At 39.4% G+C, this 20,653-nt stretch overlaps 1 protein-coding gene across 3 annotated transcripts in view; it reads left to right on the top strand.

The window, feature by feature from the left end:
- The first annotated feature begins 361 nt into the window (after positions 1-361).
- Positions 362-20,653, top strand: part of prkcbb (protein kinase C, beta b) — a 134,420-nt gene continuing 114,128 nt past the window's right edge. For 2 of the 3 annotated variants that reach the window (XM_088333973.1, XM_088333956.1), the window contains exons 1-2: positions 368-750; positions 4,509-4,540. In XM_088333973.1, the coding sequence (XP_088190099.1) occupies positions 572-750; positions 4,509-4,540 (211 nt within the window). In that variant the 5' untranslated portion in view covers positions 368-571. Of the gene's footprint in view, positions 751-4,508; positions 4,541-20,653 lie in introns of all 3 variants that reach the window. The other variant, XM_088333965.1, reaches the window with a different exon arrangement.

Below are 20,653 nucleotides of genomic sequence, written 5' to 3'. Positions count from 1 at the left end.
AGAGACAACTACTGAAGGCCTAGGTGTGGAATGCACATCCCGCCCCTGATACGCACATAAGTACTTTTATTATGTTTCTAAAAAATGCTGCTGATTTTGATATACTGATAGATGGATGGACTGACGGACTGATGGATGGATGAATGGATGGATAGACAAAGAGACAGACAGACAGTAAGACGGATAGATAAGATTTTTAAATATAATCGTAAATTCTCTCTCTCTCTCTCTCTCTCTCTCTCTCTCTCTCTCTCTCTCTCTCTCTCTCTCTCTCTCTCTCTCTCTCTCTCTCTCTCTCTCTCTCTCTTTCTCTCTCGCCCTATGTGTGAGACGTGGGAGGCAAGCGAGAAAGCAGTTGCGCGTGCAGCCTCGCAGCAACTTCCACACTCACCATCTCCATTTAGATTGAATCAGAAGATCACACATTCTGCAGCAGGTTCATTCCGTCCTATTTTCATTTGCTCTCTCACTAGCGCTGACAACTTTCTTCCGACATACTTGTTGGCATTCATAATTGCATTTTGTTTTGTGGTGCAAACTTGCGGTGAAGCCTGAAAGTTGAACCGGAGGCATGGCTGACGGTACAGCGGGAAACAGTGACGGCGAGGATGGGCCCCGGGAGCCCATGAGGGGCTTTGCCCGCCAAGGGGCCCTTCGTCAGAAGAACGTCCACGAAGTGAAGGACCACAAATTCATCGCGCGCTTCTTCAAGCAGCCCACTTTCTGCAGCCACTGCACCGACTTCATTTGGTGAGCACTAGTGTTGTAAGTTCGCTGTAGAGTGAAAAATAAATGTGATTAGAATTTTGTCAATAATTCATTTTAAAAAAATATATATATTTTGTGCATAATATTACATTATTATTGCTAATATAACCTACCTTTTTCTTCCCTCTCTTTTTTCCTTTCTTTTTTCTTCCTTTGTTCCCTTTTCCTTTCTTTCTTCATTCCTTCATTTTTGTCTTTTGTAATTTTCTACTTTTGTTTTTGTTTTCAACCCAAACTTTTTTAATTCTTGTTTCTCTCATTTTTTTTTTAGTTTTTTATCTTCTTTTGTTTTTTAAAGCTTTTAATCAGTTTTTTCCCAAATATGTTCTCTTTTTATTTACATTTTTAGTCATTTGGTTCTTTTTCCTAACATGGTTCTTTTTTGTTGTTGCTTTTTAAAAAAAAATCTTATTTTTTCCTTCTTTCCTTATTTTTTATTGTATTTCTTTCCCTCTTTTGTTTCCTGTTTGCATTTCTTGCCTTTTTGCATTATTAAATCAAATAAAAATGTATTTGTAGATATCTTTGCAGCCAATAATTTGCAACTCAAGTGCTACATAAAAACATTGATTGTACACTAAGATCATAAAATACAGCGGGAATTGGACACGGATCGTTGTGGTGAGAGCGTCAAATTTTAACCACTAGAGCGCTAGGAATGTATATGATATGAGTAAAGGCTTTAGATTGTTTCTCATCATCACACTATTTTTACTCACGGTACCATGTTGTTGAATAGGTGATGATTAAAATCTGTTATTGATCACGTAAACTATTAACACAATACTGAAATAAAATTTACAATGTATTAAGTCAATGTCTTTCAAAGTCCGATTCATCATCAGATACACCAAGGTATTTTTCCCTGACTAAAAAAAGGTTTAATGAGATAAAACCTAATGCATTTTCGTATGTCATCTACATCCATTCATCCATCCATTATCTGCTCTGCGTATCCTCAGTAGGGTCACGGGGGTGCTGGAGCTCATCCCAGCCATCTTCGGGCAGTGGGCAGGGGAAACCCTAAACTGATTGCCAGCCAGTCGCAGGGCACACAAGGACAGACAATTCGCTCGCTCATTCATCCCTAGTGGTTTGATGTTTACACAGTGAATTTGGGTTTTTATTATTATTGTTATTGTTATTTTCACTAATGTTATTTTTGGGCTGGGCCACAATAATATCGTCAGACATTAGACTGGTCTGTGGTACAGAAAAGGTTGGGAACTACTAATATAGATTAATCCCTTGATGTATCGCAGTTAACTTATCGTGGTTTCGTGTATCGTGTGCATTGCGTTTTGCATTCTGATTGGCCCAAAAATAGCCCCTCCCCTTTTTCTGCCTGCCTGCCAATGGCGTTGCAATTTGAGTGTACACGTACGTAAAACACCTTGACGAACCCTGATTACATACGGTCAAATCTTTTTCAATTTTCTCTAAAAGCCCTTATGTCCACAAAAGGTTCTGGACCAAAAAAGCACTGACAGCCGGGGCAAAAATGTGAGTGTGCTTTCTATGGCCAACAAAGGTGATCTTCTCCACCTGCTAAACTTGCTCTGAAGCCACATGTGTTTTTTTGCGCTTCCTTGTGGTTCCCTGTAGCTTTTTCAAAATAGTTTAACGATGCATATTTAAAAAGGTTTCTACAAATGGAAACAGGACACATTCTTAACATTTTCCGATGACTATTGTGTAGATACAGTATGTATTTCTTTCCATACAATGGTCTTTCAGCTCCAGGCATGTTTTTCAAATTTATTAATAGTTTTGTCCAATATGAATAGGATTGCCGACTGTAAAGTAAGTGCAGTTTTCCATGACATCTGTATGATGTCAACAAAGTATAATATGAAGTAAATCAAATTGTGTCCTTAATCAATACAGTTGTGCAATATTGTGGAAAAAATATTTCTAAAATTGTAATTTGACAGTACAGAAATCATTTGTAAAAAACAACCTCTACAAAGTACAGTACTTTTATTTGTTAAACAAATACTTGAGGTTGTAAATTGGATTTGTTATTTGGTTTAATGTATTGGAGTATGTGATTAATTAATAAATAAATGTTTCTACTTCACGGGTTTTGACTGTAACCCCAGCAAAAAACGAGGGATTACTAAAGATTATAGGCAGGGTAATCTGTGCCCAAACTCCAGCCACTCTGCCGTTCTACTGGAGAATGTAGAGCGTACTAGTACATCAACAACAATACATGTCTACATACCAGTAACGTTTAACATAGTTCCATAGTGAGGCTAATCTGTTAACCATTTTTCATTTTGGTTTTACTAGTACAACAGGTCAAACCTCCTGTGTGGAGTTTGCATGTTCTACGCGTGCTTGGCTGGGTTTCCTTCGGGCACTCCGGTTTCCTCCCCTCATTCCAAAAACATGCATGTCAGGTTAATTGGCCGGGCCAAATTGTCCCTAGGTGTGAATGAGCGAGTGAGTTGTCTGTTCCTGTGTGCCCTGCGATTGGCTGGCAACCAGTTGAGGGTGTCCCGTGCCCACTGCCCGAAGATAGCTGGGATGGGCTCCAGCACCCCTGCGACCTTACTCAGGATAAGCGGTGCAGATATTGGATGGATGGATGATAGTACAACAGGTAAAATGCTAGCTGTCAGGCAGTCAAAATTAAATTTGCTGGTCTTTCTAATAGCTTACATTCATCAACAAGTACGCCATTTTCCTGTGCTAGTAGCCTATACAAGGTGTCGTTCAACCTATACTCAAGCTGCCTTTGTTGTCTCTAATTGATTTCATGTCACCATCCCACCAGGTTTGGTTATCTAAGTCTGAGTTATCAAATTCACTTTTGTCTCTAGCTCGCCCAGAATTGCCATGTTTATTTTTAGCCACGATGTGTGTTTCTCACAGAACTGCAATTATGCACCTTGTTCTGATGGATTTTGATTTCATAATAGACATATGGTTTGACACAGAAAAGTCCATCCATCCAAAGTGATTGCATGAAGTGCTGCAACTACGAATCGATGAAAATGATTAAAATTGATTATTAAAAGTGTTGGCAAAAATTTATCTTCGATTCGTTGTGTCGGGCGATTTATGCCGCACTCAGCACGTTAATGCAATGCAAATAAAAGAGTCTGTTGAATTTCCACTTGATCAGCGACGAACACGTAGTAGCGCTTTGGTTCAGCAGAAGACGCTTTGAGACTGTATTTTGATGCCTGAGGTCATCTTGATCCAAATCCATATTATTTATATGGCACTTTTCAGGCACTAAAATGCAAATCAAAGTGCTGTATAAAAACATTAAATGTACAATAAGATGACATTTGGGAACTACTCGCATTCTTCTCCAATGGGGCCTTCATTTTTTTGCACTTCATAAAAAGAATCTTAAATATTTGCAGGTATTTACCTGTATTTTTGTTTATTGTTAAGCTATTTGGCAAATACTGGATTTTCTACGATTTTATATTCCAGAATATTCCTGAGCATTGTGAACTACATATCTATCCGTCTAAATATTTTATATTTGAATAGGAGGAAATAAAAAAATGAGATTGATCGATTAGTAATAAAAACATGATCGACAGATTCATCAAAAAATAAAAGAATTGTTAATCGCAGCTCTAACTGAATCCATTGTGTAGCAACAATATAAAATGATCACACACCTAACACATGCACAATAGAACTACGGTCTGCATGATTGTGTATAACAAACAGTCCCTGGACAACTTTTCAACCTGTTCCTTTTCTCTTTGTAGGGGTTTTGGCAAGCAAGGCTTTCAGTGTCAAGGTAGGAAACCTCACACCCTCTTGTTCACAATTTTACATCGTTTTCACACAAACACGTTTTTATGTCATATTTATACTAAATGATGGTTCTATTTATTTATGATTATTAGAGATGGGTATTTTTGAGAAACATTTGTGAATCAGGTGATACAGTAAGTGCCTTGATACATAGGGCACGATATGAACTTACCAGAACAGACCAGGAAACCCCAGAGCATTCGTTAGTTAGCAATCATGACAAATTTTATTGTTCAATAAAGCACAATGATATACACGCATTGAAGCTCATTAGATTATGTCATGTTCATTTTATATTAGGGCCACATGTAGATCTAAAAAAAAGAGGATACGTTATTTCATCTTCATTCCAATCACACAGATAAGTGTATAGTTTAGTAGACACTCAAAAAAAGGAGAAAATACATCAAAGAGTTTTGAAATGGCATGGAGAATGGGAGTTAAAAAACCCTCAAGATGCAAACATTCCATCTATCTATCTATCTATCTATCTATCTATCTATCTATCTATCTATCTATCTATCTATCTATCTATCTATCTATCTATCTATCTATCTATCTATCTATCTATCTATCTATCTATCTATCTATCTATCTATCTATCTATCTATCTATCTATCTATCTATCTATCTATCTATCTATCTATCTATCTATCTATCTATCTATCTATCTATCTATCTATCATGTTATATATATATATATATATATATATATATATATATATATATATATATATATATATAAAAAGATGTATTCAAGGACTTTGATGTATCCTAGCAACTGTGGACCACAACTGCCTCTGTGCCATAAGATGGAAGGGGTGCTGTTCAGCACAGCGGTTCGATAGCTGATAATTAGCCCGGGAGAATATGTGGTACGTCAATGGTGTCCTTTAGGAATGCACTGCGGGGGAGCCTCATAGTGTGACAGGGATTTTGACTTTATGTCAGGAAAGACATACAATATTTTTTTGTCAGGAGAAAAGTATCAATGTACAAATGCTGGTTAACTTCTATCGATTTGTATAAATGCCTTTTCTTTATTGAAACAAGAAAAGCTGACATGACTGCAAAGTGTGTTATGTTCAGATTGTGAGAACGTGTTCGTCCTTCCTTAATATATGCTCAAGACGGAACACAAAGGGAGAGAGTTCGATTCCAAACGTATGATTACTATGCCAAAAGGAAGGCTAACTCTGGAGGCTATCTTTAGAAAAGGTGCCATGGACAGGAATTCTTCCTGATTTAAAAAGTAGGAATGTCTCTGACGATTCTTCTGGGAAGCCGCTGCCTTCAGCTTTGTAGCAAACTGTGTACACATTTCGAGGTTGCCCACGCGAAGTAGAAAAGCATTAATTACAGGATCAAAATTTTACCTTCACTGGAGCTAGTTTTAAAAAATGTTCATTTTCCACATCATTTACACGGTTATCTCGGTTAATGGAACCTCCTGCGAAACGTGAAAATCCGTGAAGGAACGACCCACCTTAATAAAAGCCCTCAACGGTCAAAGTTACCTTGATAAGAGGTTCTTACTGTCTGAAAGTATACAACTGTAACAGAGTAAATACTATATATCCACAAATAAAAAAACAGAATTGCAGTGAAATGGTCTTTATTGTCGTTATACAAAAGTACAAATACATTGGAGGGCTTCTCCTTTCAGAGTAGGAAAGCGATTTAGAGAGAGGCTGGCTAGACCTGACTTCACCCAGGTCTCCACGATGATTAAAATACAAATCGTCCCGAAAGTATGAAATGAAATGTGAAATGATCTGCATTTATATAGCGCTTTTCAAGTCAAGACTTTCCAAAGCGCTTTACAGTGTGCTTCACGTTTCCCAATAGCGGCCGTGCAGCCATACAAGGCGCTAACCTGCTTATTGGGGGCATTAGGGGTTCAGTGTCTTACCCAAGGACACTTCGACATGTAACACGGAGGAGCCGGGATTTGAACTGCGATCTCTTGATCCCAAGACGAGCGCTCTACTTCCTGAGCCACTTTCCCCTGAGTATTAGCTTTAGGTCATCCGTTTCATGGGTAATGGATCTGGTGTTAATGAGATACATGCTCGGCAGGGATGGCTTGTTACGTAGACATAACAGTAAGGCAGATCACTATTGCTTTCTCTCCTGACGCTGCCTCAGTCTCATACTGGATCCGATAACAATCCGCTGAGCACCTGCTGGTGATCACTATTACTTTGCGCTCTTCAGACTTTCCTCAAAGTCCGACTTAATTGATTGATTTCTTTTCAACGAGCCGCTGACATACTAGCTTTAGCTGTAGCCATGCTTCGCAGTATGTTTTAAGAGGACACATTGATGTGTGTGCCCACCCACCCCAACTGTATGACTGATAGCATACACCAGCCAAACACGTCCGCACACACAGATAGACACGCCTACCCAACACACATACAACCTACCCCTGTGATAGCATTTGTTGTCTGCTGCAAAACACAATGCTCGATATGTTAGTATCAATGACAATAAAGAAAATTCAATTCACTTCAAAGTTCACAAAGTATCCAAACCGCGATACTGCGAGGGATTACTGTATATTTCTGTCATTATTAAGTAAGGCCAAACAACATTCTTTCTTTTGTAACTGTTAAAGCAACAGAATTCTACCCTGTATGTTGGAAAGGTTTTTTTCACTCTCCTCCACTAACAATTCCATGGGTCTCAATGTGCTCGAGTGATTTACCAGGCAATTTAGCAACCGATCTGAAATCTTGGGAAATTAGGTGCATTTTTGTTCCGCGTGACCCAAGTACATTTGCTTTATTATGCTTTGTTGAAAAAAAATTGAGTGAGTGGCTTCCATTAGTTCTCTGTACTTTTTTCAATGTGTGAGATTTTAAATGACTATGCCAACAATGGCTCTCAGTGTTTAACAGGGTGTTGAGTGTCCTCCACTGTTTCTGAGTTGCAATAATGGACAATTGTTCCCTGTTGAGAGCTTTAATGTGAATGTGTGCGTGTCAGGGAGGAAGGCAGGGTACAATTGTAAAGCATTTGGAATGATAAAAGAGCGGTCAAATGAAGCTATCTCTGATAAATGTTTTAATATTGAAATCTAAAATGTATTCATCCATGCAACATCATCTATATGGCCGAATAATGAATCATTTTCCAATCACGATTTTCGCTCAGTAAATAATGAAAATGAAAGGACACGATTACTTTACAGAAGGCCAAGACCAATTATTAGAGTATCACGAGCCTGCAGCAAATCAATTTAAACCCAAGGCGATTTTTGCACAGTCATAATTTTTTATATATATTCCGTTTCATAATATGAGTAAAAAATAAACATTGGCAAAAGGAAACGTTTAGACAGAGAAGCAGGAGCTGTAGCACCTTAGTGTCTATCTGTGCCACCACTTCAAAAAACTCATCGTTTCTCAGTGCAACAAAACACGATTTATTTCAATTGTGACGATAAACTTTTGCTGTGCAACATTCTTGCTCGCACGTTGCCGTTAAGGCTTCAACTAACGATTATTTTAATAGTCAACTAGTCACCAACAATTAGTCAAATAATTGGGTGATTATTATTTCTTTCCCAAATTGAATATAAGGTTGATTTAACAATGTGGAAACTTGATAATAAAGACAAAAAATGGGTAAAGTCGAAAAATGCATCTTTTATTGAACATACTGCATATTCGTATAAAATATAGATACAGACACTGTGTCATAAGCCAGAAACGGAGACAGGACCTAATAGCGTTCATTTAACTCAGTTTTATTGAAAAAGAAAGCAGTGCTTGCTTCCACGATCCGACGATTGTCAGACACGGGTAGCTGATGGCAGGAACGCGGAAGTGGCACTACCGTGTCGAGCGGGGATAGTCGTGGGTGGCAGGAAAGCTGGTCGGTAGCCGAGAGGGGAGAGCAAGGGCGGTATCGAGTCCAGAAAAGAGGTCGGCAAAAGGTATCAGGCAGGAAACAGGGCAAAACAGGTCGATGGTCGGGATGGAAGAGCAGGGCAGAAAGGGGTCCAGAAACAGGTCGGCAACAGGTATCAGGCAGAAAAAACAGGGCAGGAAAATGTCGGAAGGTATGGAGCTTGCCTAGCTGGGAGCATAGGTTCGCAAGACGGTCTGACGCCTTCCTCTTGGAAGCCGGGGGTTTAAAAAGAGTCCATGAACCAATCAGCGCTCAAGGCTGTTGGCACCAACGGGCTATTCACAGGTGCCCCGAATCAGCAATCATGACACGCTGCCCTACTTACGAACAAGGTTCTGGACGATCATTGAAAATTTTCGTAAGCTGCTTCAGTGCTATATTTTGTATGGGATGTATGTTTAAGGTTTATATGTATGTTTAGGGCTTGTATAGGTAACCTGTATTGTTTTGTTCCAAAAAATAAACATGTCATACAATAATATGCTCTATAAAGATAAATATATTTATGTTCAACTTACTTTTGGTAGATGAGCTTTTACATTTGGGCGACTTCCTCCTCTGTGGTAAAAGGTGTCTGAAAAAAAAGTGATCCAACTATTTTCTCAACTGCATCAAGCTTTCTTACTCCAATCTTATTTCTAACGAAACAGCTCGCTTTTTCTTTACACTTTACATCAACCATATTGAATGAATGCAGGAGATATTGTCAAAGTTCTTAGGGCGCTGGAGATACAGTATAGAATGTTTACACTCAAACTAGGAAGAGGAAAGCAGATTTCTTTTTCGGAGTGGATGCTGGGTGATCCCTCACAGCGCCACTCGCCAGTAGCGGCGGAAAAAAGCACTATAGTACTGTCCTGTACTTGGAAATAGGTGCACACAATACAAAATTTAACTTAACGGATATTTTTCGACATTCCGAAAAATGTTTGTATCTACCGTTTTTCGGAAGTCGAATGGTCGTAAGTAGGGACGCGTCTGTACATTTTTAAAACCAATTAGGTGCAGTGCCTGGTCAGTAGGCATAAATCCATAAATAAATAATAACTTAAAATCAAGTAAACATTTTTTTTTATCCATGTAAGCCAAGAATAGGCTCATCAGCAGCAGTCGAACAGTAAATAAACATATGTGCATTTGTAGAAGTTCATTTAGTGTTCAACAGATTGGAATAAAAGTTTTTTACAGCTGCCATTTGTCGTTTTTAACGTTTCAACAACTGAAGTCTGTTCTTAAGACTGCAAATTATTTAATTTGAAATACTTTTGTCAGGCACAGTCTGGCATATTGCTCACACGCTCTTTTTTAGCACAGTCACAAAAATGTACAATCATGTCATCAATACTGTATGAGTTCAAATGTTACTGAAATCTTACTGAGGTAAGCCACACCCCGTTTTGTACAAGTGTTAAAGGTGCTTTTTAACTTTTCCCGCGTCACTGAGCTACCAAGGTCAATCCTTGCAAGTAGTCGTATCCAAGCTCAAAATGCTCCCAAACTTAAAAACTTTTGGTATGGGTACTTAATGTTCACGCTGCCATTTCTGTATGTTTATGTTCCCACTCCAGACAGAGACGCTATTTCACAGCAGAGATTTTATTCAGATACAGATGCCACAATTTGTCGGCAAAACATGTCTACCAACAATAGTCGAGAATGACTTCCAGTGCTGACTATTTCTGTTATGAATTTTTGTCGACAACCTCACTAATAGTTGCGGCTCTAGTTGCCATCACTGAGATGAAAATCAAATTCTGGTTGGCAACCTGTGAGACCTGTACTTGCTGGAGTGACACATCAGCCGGGAGTCACTATGTTTTTTTCCTCTGTGGAGATAATGGACAAGTAAGACGTGCTATAGAAATTATGCAAAAAGGAAAGGCGATAAATTATGTGGGAGTTGGGATGCACTTAGACCTGGGCCATAAAAGAGTTGTCTGCTTTGGCTATTAACACCTTCCAGACTTTTTTGTTCTCCATTTGGAAGATCTGTACTTGTTTTCGGCTAAAGTTGCCTTTGAAGTCTAATGGCCTGGCTGTCTCCTGTGTTTGACCGTTAGCCAGGAAGCTGCCAGCTGGGCACGGTGCCCGTACTTCCGATGGATTCTCAAAATAATAAAAAAGTCAAATGTCTAAGTGAAGATTTGCAAACAGTTTGTGTCTACTGGTGATGCTTCGCATGTCTCAGGTGACTGAGAAGCTCTGACCCGTGTGGGAGGCATGTCTAAAAAACACGCCTCCTACGCACACAAACATGCTCATCGACGAGTTCAGGAATGGGTATGTTCTCTTTTGTTTTCCTCTTTTCTGTTTTTGATCGACTCCGTTGTCCCTGTGTGATTAGCACAAATGTATCTTCTATTTTATCCTCTTCTTCTCTGTCTCTCCCTCATCTCTCTTGTGGCAAATGTTGGGTGCTCTGGGCTTTGATGATTTTATAAATAGTGTAAGTGTTCCATTGAGAACAGCACCAAATGGGATGGATGGAAGGATAGATGGAGGAGTGGGGACCAAGTGTGTAGGAGTGGAGAAAAAATGGAAGGGAATCATTGGAAAGCTAAAACCTGACATCAAAGGCAATTGGGAAGCTCAACTGCGCATCTTCGATCTCCATGACCACACGTTTCACGAGGCACAACCTAAACCGTTTTTTTTTTTAGTTTCTTTGTCAGGAATCAAAGCCATTTGTTGCTTTCACCAAAGATTGCAGGTCTGGATAAAGATAAACATTTAGGAACATGACATTTCATTCTCACATTTGATCACATTTTACATTTTTCTGCGCTGTGGTCTGTCCAGACTGGTATCCAGGAGTGTCCTTATGTTCCATGCTGCAACTCTAAATGCTATTGTTTTTCGCCCGCTTAGTTGAATGTCCCGACAGGCGCGGTTTCCTGTCCGGGTACTGTGCTGAGGGCAATCTTTAGGCCACCTTCTCTAGGCCTTTCCCCAATTGGGGTGAGCAGTGCGGCCACTAAATAGTGCTGCTCAGACGCACAGGGGTCTGCTGGAAACAGCTGCCACTCAATCCCAGCTGCTAACGACCCTTGCCCTGTGCCGCTGACGTGCAGAGGTCCAGCTAAGAGCTTCCAGCTCATTTAAACCTGCTCCCGTCACTGGATACTCCATCGCCGCCAGACTTTTGTGGTCGGAGACTCAGGTAAAAGAGGATACCTGCGCAATAATGGTTTTTAAAGTGGCGTAAGGGGTGCGCTTTCCCCAACGCCACTATCTTGATTGTAAAGAAGATGGTTCCAGTGGCAAGGGAGACCCTAGACGACCGGCATCTTTCTACAACTGCAGGCGGCTAACAGGATCCAGGTCTGTAGGAAACCGCCTCAAAGCGTGCCGCCACCAGCTTTTGGGATCACTCTTAGTCTGGACTCTACCCTTCGACCTGTTTGGCTTGGGTAACCCTACCAGGAGTACAAGACTCCCGCCGACATAGCTCTAGGGGTCATGGAGACGCACAAAGTGCCCCACCACGATAAGGTGGTGATCCGTCGGGACACACACGATGTACTCCAAGTTAGAAAACCACGTACCTTGGGAAAGGCAAAAAATGAGATAAAAAGGGTGAAGTTTGGTAACTTTGAGTCTCCGTAGCTAGTACTTCTTTGTACTTTGTGGCACTCGTGTTCTTTACAAACTACAACAACATCTAGTGGTCAAACATTACACAGTGTTCCTTTAAGGAGGTTGAAAAACCCAAATTTTGAAAGAGCCATATTAGACCCCCCAAAAATAACCACATTTTAATATCACACAGATACAACCAAAAGAAAATACTAAATACAGTTTAAAATTGGTAATTCCATTCATTAAGGCACAAAAGAAATCAGAACCTATATAAAATAGTAGTTGCCCCTTGAACAAAAATCAAATGTTACTTGGGAACGAGTCTTTCACAACGCAGTGGAGGAATTTTGGCCCACTCTTGTTAGGGAAATTTCGTCAAATCTGCAATATTGGAGTTCATTAGCATGAAATTCCCTTTTAAGGTCACACCACAGCATCTCAATCAGATTAAAATCTGGATTTTGGCTTGGCCACTCCAGATAAAATGTTTTTGGAGCCATTCAGAGGTGGACTTGTGGGTTGTTTTGGATTGTACTGCTGCCTGATCCAAGAGTGTTTGGTTTTGTGGGCGCAAACTGATGGCAGGACGTTCTGCTTCACGATCTTATGATGAACTGCAGAATTCATTATTCGGTCAACCGCACCAAGTTGTCCTGGTTCTGAGGCAGCAAAGCAGTCCCAGAACATCACACGGCCACCACCATGCTTTACATGCTTGACATTTTTGGCCAGTGTCTTTTTTAAAACTGAATCACAAACACTGACCTTAACTCAGGCCAGCAAGACTTGCAGTTCCTTGGATGCTTTAAGAGGTTCTCTCTGGCCTCCTGGATGAACCATTGTCACACTCTCGGAGTAATCTTATTTGGTTGACCACTCCTGGGAAGGTTTGCCACTGTTCCCAGTTTTCTCCAAGTGTGGATAATGGTTTTGTGACTTTTTCCGGAATTCTTTTTTTTTTTTAATTATTTTTTTCTAATTTCTTTTGGAATTTCTTTGGGTCGTGCCATGTCAATCGTCTCCTTGAGATTTTGTAACTGACTGACTATACAGTTGAGGTTGAGCCAAATGGGGTTTTCCACAAAAACAGCTCTGATAAAAACATTCCAATTTTGTGAAAAGGACAGTGTTTTGTATTCGTCCATTATATGTTTCTGTAACGTGTAATTCAACCAAAAATGGGTCCAAGGAAGACTACAAACTACGGAGACCGAAAGTGAGAAAAAAAGCACCCTTTTTCTTTCAGTTTTTATTCTGCCTTTTACAAAGAAAGACATCTTTAATGTCCAAAATTATTGTAAGTTCCCTGTAAATAATAATCAATTTGGTTTCTCCTTTGTGTATGATTTTTTGTTTGTTTTGTAACATGAATTATAGTTCTTATTTCAAGTGGACCTACTTTGAAAAACAGTGATTATTAACCCTATTTTCACGTTCTGCACATATCAAGAACCTCCTACCATGTTTATTGAAGTGCATGGACTTTTTTTACTAAGCTACGGAGGATATAGCAACCGGGTATAAGTTTAAGAATGAAAATGTATTGATTTTTCCATCGTCTCGAATGGTTTTTGACCTAAAACGACCTTGCATTTAAAACTTTGAAGTTCAAAGGTACATTGTTGTTGTTCATATTGATGCAAAAGGAAAACTGTAAAATTGTAAGATATGGTAAATATCCTTCTCTAGATATTTTTATTCATTACTTTTTTCTACTTCTTACTCACAGATACAACCAAGCAACTAAAATAGGCAGTCAGCTTCTACTTTTTTTATCTCATTGTTCTTGAGAAATCATTTATCAAACCTCCTTAAACAAAGCGGTTTGAATTGTTTCTAAACTTTTTTTTCTAGTAGCCAGTCAATCTACTGTACCAACTAATACTTCTTCCAGTAGCTTTTTCCCCTCTTATATTTCAGTTATACGAAAACTAACTTGGTACAGTAAGACCTCGGTTATCGCGGTTAATGGGGACCAAAACCACCCGTGATAAGTGAAAATCCGTGAAGTAGCGGCGCACCTTTAAAAATTTTTTTTTCTTTTTTTTTTCTTTTTTTTTTCTTATTATTTTCTTAGACCCGGTTAATGGGGAACAAAACCACCCGCAAAAAGTGAAAATCTGCGAAGTAGCGACGACCCTTCAAAAAGAAAAAAGAAAAAAAATGTTGTTTTTTTTCAAATTATTATTCTTTAGACCCGGTTAATGGGGAGCAAAACCATCCGCTAAAAGTGAAAATCTGCGAAGTAGCGACGCCCCTTCAAAAAAAAAAAATCTCATCTCATCTCATTATCTGCACCGCTTATCCTTATTAGGGTCGCGGGGGGGCTGGAGCCCATCCCAGCCATCTCCGGGCAGTGGGCAGGGGACACCCTGAATTGGTTGCCAGCCAATCGCAGCTGCAAATCACATTAATTCTCACAGCTAGCTGCGTTCTTCATCGACGCACGAGGCAAGTGATCCACCGCTAAGAGTCGTACAGCTGGGCGATTTTACGTCCGCCCGGGACGATCGGAGACAAATTCACGACAGGGTTTTTACCGCGGGTGCCGTTCGGTCGCTCCCGTGAGTGAGCAGCGCGGGTATTTTCGGGCGCGATACACACGACACCGACACAGTTACGGGGGTCCCGCGCACGTCTGCCGCCTTTCGCCCGCCGCGCGCGGACGGCCGCCTGTCGTCTCGCTGCGCTACTGGGGTCGTCGGACGAGCGCCGCGCTACTGGGGTCGTCGGACGAGCGCCGCGCTACTGGGGTCGTCGCGCGGCCCGGGAGTGACTTTTTTTTTTGTTTTTGTTTTTCTTGTGCTCAAAATAAAGTTTCGTTTATTCGTTCATTCATTTATAGAACATAGAATTGCAATTGAATAAATGTTTTTTTTTTATTGTCATTATACAAAAGTACAAAAAAATTGAAAGGCTTCTCCTTTCAGGGTAAGAAAGCGATGTTGAGAGCAGTCGGCTAGCTGCACGCTAACATCCAGGATGGCCAGTTGAGCCAGGTTTCTGTGATGATTTCCACCAGTTGTAGCTTCAGGTCATCCGTTTCATGGGTAATGGATCAGGCGTTGGCGAGATATAGTCTCAGCAGGGTAAGCTTGTTACGTAGCCATAGAACTAGGCCTGACCTGCAGCACCGCATTTGCTTTTAATCCCAATGCTGCCTCATTTGCTTCTGGCACCCGATAACAATCCACGGAGCACCCGCTGGTGATCAGCATTTCTTTGCGCTCTTTTCAAGTCAATTCAAGTCATGTTTGTTTGTATAGCCCTTAATCACAAGAGTCTCAAAGTGCTGCACAGAGCACAGATTATTGCAAACCACAGACTATTATTACACCATCCGCTGATCTAAAACCCACATGAAGGCAAGGAAAAACTCAAAAACCTCAACATGAGGAAAATGCAGAAACCTTGAGAGGTCACCCCAAATGAGGTAATCCCCCCTTCCAGGATGACAAGGTTGCAATAATAAACTATACATAGATATTGTCAACATGAAATATAGGTTATTGATATGCAATAGAATAGAAGTGTGTTTTAAGCCTAGATTTAAACAGTTCCACTGAGGTTGCAGATCGAATCTCAGGGGGGGAGCCTTGCAGAGCATTCCACAACATCGGGGCTCGAATGGAGGACGCTCTCAAACCGGTTCTCTTCTTGGCTCTTGGCATCTTTTGACTTTCTTCAGCGTCCAATTAAATTAAGGAATAACTTTTCAATGTAACCAGCCACTATTATACTAGCTCAGCTGTGGCTGTGTTCAGTACTCTGTTTCCTTTTCTGGGTCGACACATTGACTTGTGGTCCCCTTTGCTGTTTGACAGGTGGGTAGGGTAGCCAAAGATTTTTACTCAATTAAAAGTACTCTTACTTCATCATAATATGACTCAAGTTGAAGTAAAAGTAGTCATGCAAATAAATACTTGACTAAAAGTAAAAAAAAGTACTTAGTGGAAAAAATACTCAAGTACTCGAGTAACTGTGGCAATGTCTTATTTATCATTTTTTAAAAATAAAAAACAAACATTCAATCAGATCATCAAACTATCCAATCAACAAAAAATACATTTAAAAATAGATTTAAACAATTAATGTAAATTGAAGTGATAAAAAATATAAATATACGTATATACTGTAATATTAATGACAATAAAGACAATTGAAAACCTGTGAAGCAGTGAACCAGCGATAACCTAAGCGCCAACTACCGAGGAGTCTCTTTATTAAGAGGCAACTGTCAATTGTGCCATATTTGTAATGATCATGGTCAACATTTCATTTGTATAAGGCTGTAATTTGATATTTTCTTATGCAAAGTACCCATTTTAAACATTTAAGCCTGGATGTCAAGACATTTCTTTCAAGTATTGCATTTGTCAGTTTGATGGCGGACGGTTAACTATGTCACTTTTACTCCTGAGACGCTTTAACTCTTACATGGCTGTATGGTATCCTAGCAACATGGGCAGAGAGCAATCATTGTGGAACACTTTTTTTCCCCCTGTCTCTCCGTTTATTATTTGCCTTTCTCCTTGAGTCGTTGCCCGGCAAGCCTTGATCAACTTCTTCTGTCCTTATCCAGTATTTATGAAGATACTCAATTGCGTCAAAACATTTGAGAATGCGGGTTTTACTAATTGTGATCTTTACAATAATCGTGACGCTCTTTCCTGGTTGTGTTGCGAGCCAGGCATTGTTCTGTTTGTGATCGTCTGCACATGTTAAAAGACCAACAACACACAGACTGCCAGCCTTGGCTCGTTGCCAAGCATTGAGCCAATTGTTGTAGACGTTGTCCTCCTTTGCCATGCTGCAGCGCACATCCCTGCTGTTTACAGTAGATATACAAACACACGATGTTCTTTTTTCACTTTCGATGAGTTTTCACATCACACCTATCTTTTTTCATTTGTTATTTACTTGCCAGCAGTTTTGGCACCAACACGTTACAAAGGAAAGCGTTCCTGGAATGAATTTACTTTTCTCTGTAGTGTTCCTGATCAAATATCGTTGCTCAAACGGCAAAGAAAAAGCCATATATGAGACTGGCAAACAAAAGGAAGAGATTCATTTGAGCAAAATAATGCAAACATTGAACAACTCATTTGCTATATAAAAGTATCTGGGTGACCACAAACCTTTGAATGGTAGGGCATATTCATATAATTTTTAATAAAAAAAAATTAAGGTAGCATTTTTCCACTAGTGCACATTATCCATAATTAAATATGCTAGATAGTTACTTTAAGAGTACAGCACTAGTTTTTGTAGTCAGTAATCTATATGGTTAATGAATTACTTTTTAGATGAAGTACATAGTAAATGTAACTAATTTTAGTATGGGACACATCATAGGCGAGCGGCAGCTTTTCCAGCAGCAACGTGTTATTTCGCTCTTTTTGTGATTTATTAATTTGTGTCTGTCCCGTTTGACAACTACACTTTGGATTACTTTCTATCCTGTCGTTATGGGTTTTAACACACAAAAATGCGTTCGTTCGAGGAATCAGCTACCCGGAGCTACCCGGCTTCAGCAAAGGCTTCAAGATGCAAACATTCCATCTATCTATCTATCTATCTATCTATCTATCTATCTATCTATCTATCTATCTATCTATCTATCTATCTATCTATCTATCTATCTATCTATCTATCTATCTATCTATCTATCTATCTATCTATCTATCTATCTATCTATCTATCTATCTATCTATCTATCTATCTATCTATCTATCTATCTATCTATCTATCTATCTATCTATCTATCTATCTATCTATCTATCTATCTATCTGTCTATCTATCTATCTGTCTATCTATCTTTCTCTCTCTCTCTCTCTCTCTCTTTCTATCTATCTATCTATCTATCTATCTATCTATCTCTCTCTCTATCTATCTATCTATCTATCTATCTATCTATCTATCTATCTATCTATCTATCTATCTATCTATCTATCTATCTATCTATCTATCTATCTATCTATCTATCTATCTATCTTTCTCTCTCTCTCACTCTCTCTCTCTCTCTCTCTCTCTTTCTATCTATCTATCTATCTATCTATCTATCTATCTATCTATCTATCTATCTATCTATCTATCTATCTATCTATCTATCTATCTATCTATCTATCTATCTATCTATCTATCTATCTATCTATCTATCTATCTATCTATCTATCTATCTATCTATCTATCTATCTATCTATCTATCTATCTAGTAGTACGCCCTACAGTCACGCCTATTTCTGCAGATTTTTCTATCTTGGCAATATCCCTTACCAGATTTCTCTTCCTCTTCTACATGTGCATCATCACACTATTATATCATTTCACTTTCTGAGTGATTATGAGATTCAGTAAATTGGATAACGCTGCATGGGAGGGATCGTCGCTATTCTCTTTGGCAAATGGAAGGTCCTTTGTTTCATAGTCGTGTCCTTTTGCACTGGTTATAGTTTCCTATCTTCGCTTTTACTTTCTCTAACACGCTGCTTAAAACAGGTGCTAGAGTTTTGTGGGGGAGTGAAGTGACAAAGAGGCTGTTGCAAGGAAATTGTGAGGGAGGGACGGCAGGTGAGTGGTCCAAAGTTGATATAGTGTGCATGAAGTGTGTATGCGCGTGTTTGAATGCCGTCTGTTGAGGTCACACTGTGGAGGCTGGAGTGCTGCTGGTTGAAGAGGAAACTAAGAGCCCTCCACAGTCATGCAAACAGAAGGAGAGCAAAAAGCTGAGATGACGCATAGTGCCGTTTCTCAAGTTGTGTGTATGCGTGTGTGTAGCGTTGGGGACCTTATGTGTAGCTGGAAATTGGGCTAAAACATTTGCATCATCTGGATGGTTCCCTATGGTAGTGGTCGGTAACCTTTTCTGTACCACCGGCGGCACATAATAAGACAAGCTTTTCACGGAATTAAAACTGTTTGTTCCATTTCTAAAATAAAAATGATAATAACAACCAAAACTAGACTATAGTAATAATAACAACATTGACGGCGCCAGCCAATTTCTGTCATTTTGATTCATTTTTGAGGATATATCAATAGAAAGCTTGAACCCTCATATTATTGAGAAAAAAAGTATGTTTCTAGCTTTTAACATTGTTTAGTAAATAAAGGTTAACATTGCTTAGTTTCTTGAAAATACGCTTTAGTGATTTTTTTTGCTTTTGTGATACATCTATTATATAAACAATGCTTTCATAAACACAAGGGCACTTTCTTTGCCAACCCCCCCCAACATTTTATTTTAAGAACTCTGAACTGATGCATGATCTTTGCAAGAACTTTTCAGCGACTTGATAACACGATTTCGGTCACCGAGGTGATCACTATTCCTCGGGCGACCAGGTTCTTACGGTTGTGCACAAAACGTCATCCCTCGCCGACCAAACAATGACGATGGGTGTTCGTCATCTTTTTTTTGAAAGGGAAGAGCTCTGTTGAAGAGTTGAGTGGCTACAACTATTCATCCATATCTCGCGACTCTCACCACACTGCTTGACTATGCCTACTCGCTTCATAGGGCCGCCTTCACACACTTATTTGCCGGAAATAGGAAGCAACACAGGGAAGTGAGGCTTACTTGAAGTGTGGACAAATATATGATCAAGGCCACTCCTGCCGTCCAATTTTTTTTTATCATATTGAAACCATTCCCAGGTGCTTAATACCTACCAATGAAAAGCGCAAAACTCTTTAGAATATTTTTTTAAGATAAAACAAGAAAAACGTATTCATACGTTTTGGCCCTCACTCAAAATCCTTCTGAAAACAGATTTATTTATTATGGCATTGAATGAGATAATAATGATATTGAGCGTGAATCCCTTGCGCAGTCATGTAAAACATTTAGGTATCCTCATAGCATCACACCAAAATAACATTTGTTCATTAATTTTCCAAACGTTTTATCATAACTAGGGGCGCATGTTTGCTGGACTCTTCCCAGCCATGTTTTTGGAATGTGGGAGGAAACCGGAGTGCCCTTGGGCATGGGGAAAACATGCAAACTCTACACAGGCCTATAGCTGGAATTTATCCCGAGACCTCCGAACTGTGAGGCGAATGTGCTAATAGCAAGACTTTCTAGTCGCTATTGTGTTGTTTAGCGCTTAACGTTGTGTCTGTTCGCATGCCGAGTAATTAAAAATACAAACTCACCAAATGAAATGACACCGCAAAGGCTTGTTGGTATCTCTGTCTTGTTTTTGACTTAAGGATCCTTGCGCCCTCCAATTTTGTTGTTTAACATTTGACATGATTTACTTGGAATAATGGAATGATGATTAATTTACTTCTTTTATTACCTTTTTCCATCATTTGTAACTGGTCTTTTTATTTATTTTTTTATTTTATACAGTTTTTTGATGTTTGGCATTTGGTTTTTCGCTTCCTCGTTCATCATACTATATCACATATGCTTATACAGTATATAGAAATAATACACTCTGCCTTTCGTGTAAGTTTAAAGATTTTGGGTTCAAATCATCATGTAGTTGCAGGTTATCACAGCATATCGACAGAGCTCTTTAGGTTTATTGCACTTCTGCACTAGAGCACAAAAATGATTAAAAACCCTATAATCCCAAATCTCTACTGCTT

Source organism: Urocampus carinirostris, chromosome 1 (genome assembly GCF_059441175.1).
Source record: "Urocampus carinirostris isolate Australia breed hairy pipefish chromosome 1, RoL_Ucar_1.0, whole genome shotgun sequence".
NCBI classification, from domain to species: domain Eukaryota; kingdom Metazoa; phylum Chordata; class Actinopteri; order Syngnathiformes; family Syngnathidae; genus Urocampus; species Urocampus carinirostris.
This window is presented reverse-complemented; position numbering and strand designations above follow the sequence as displayed.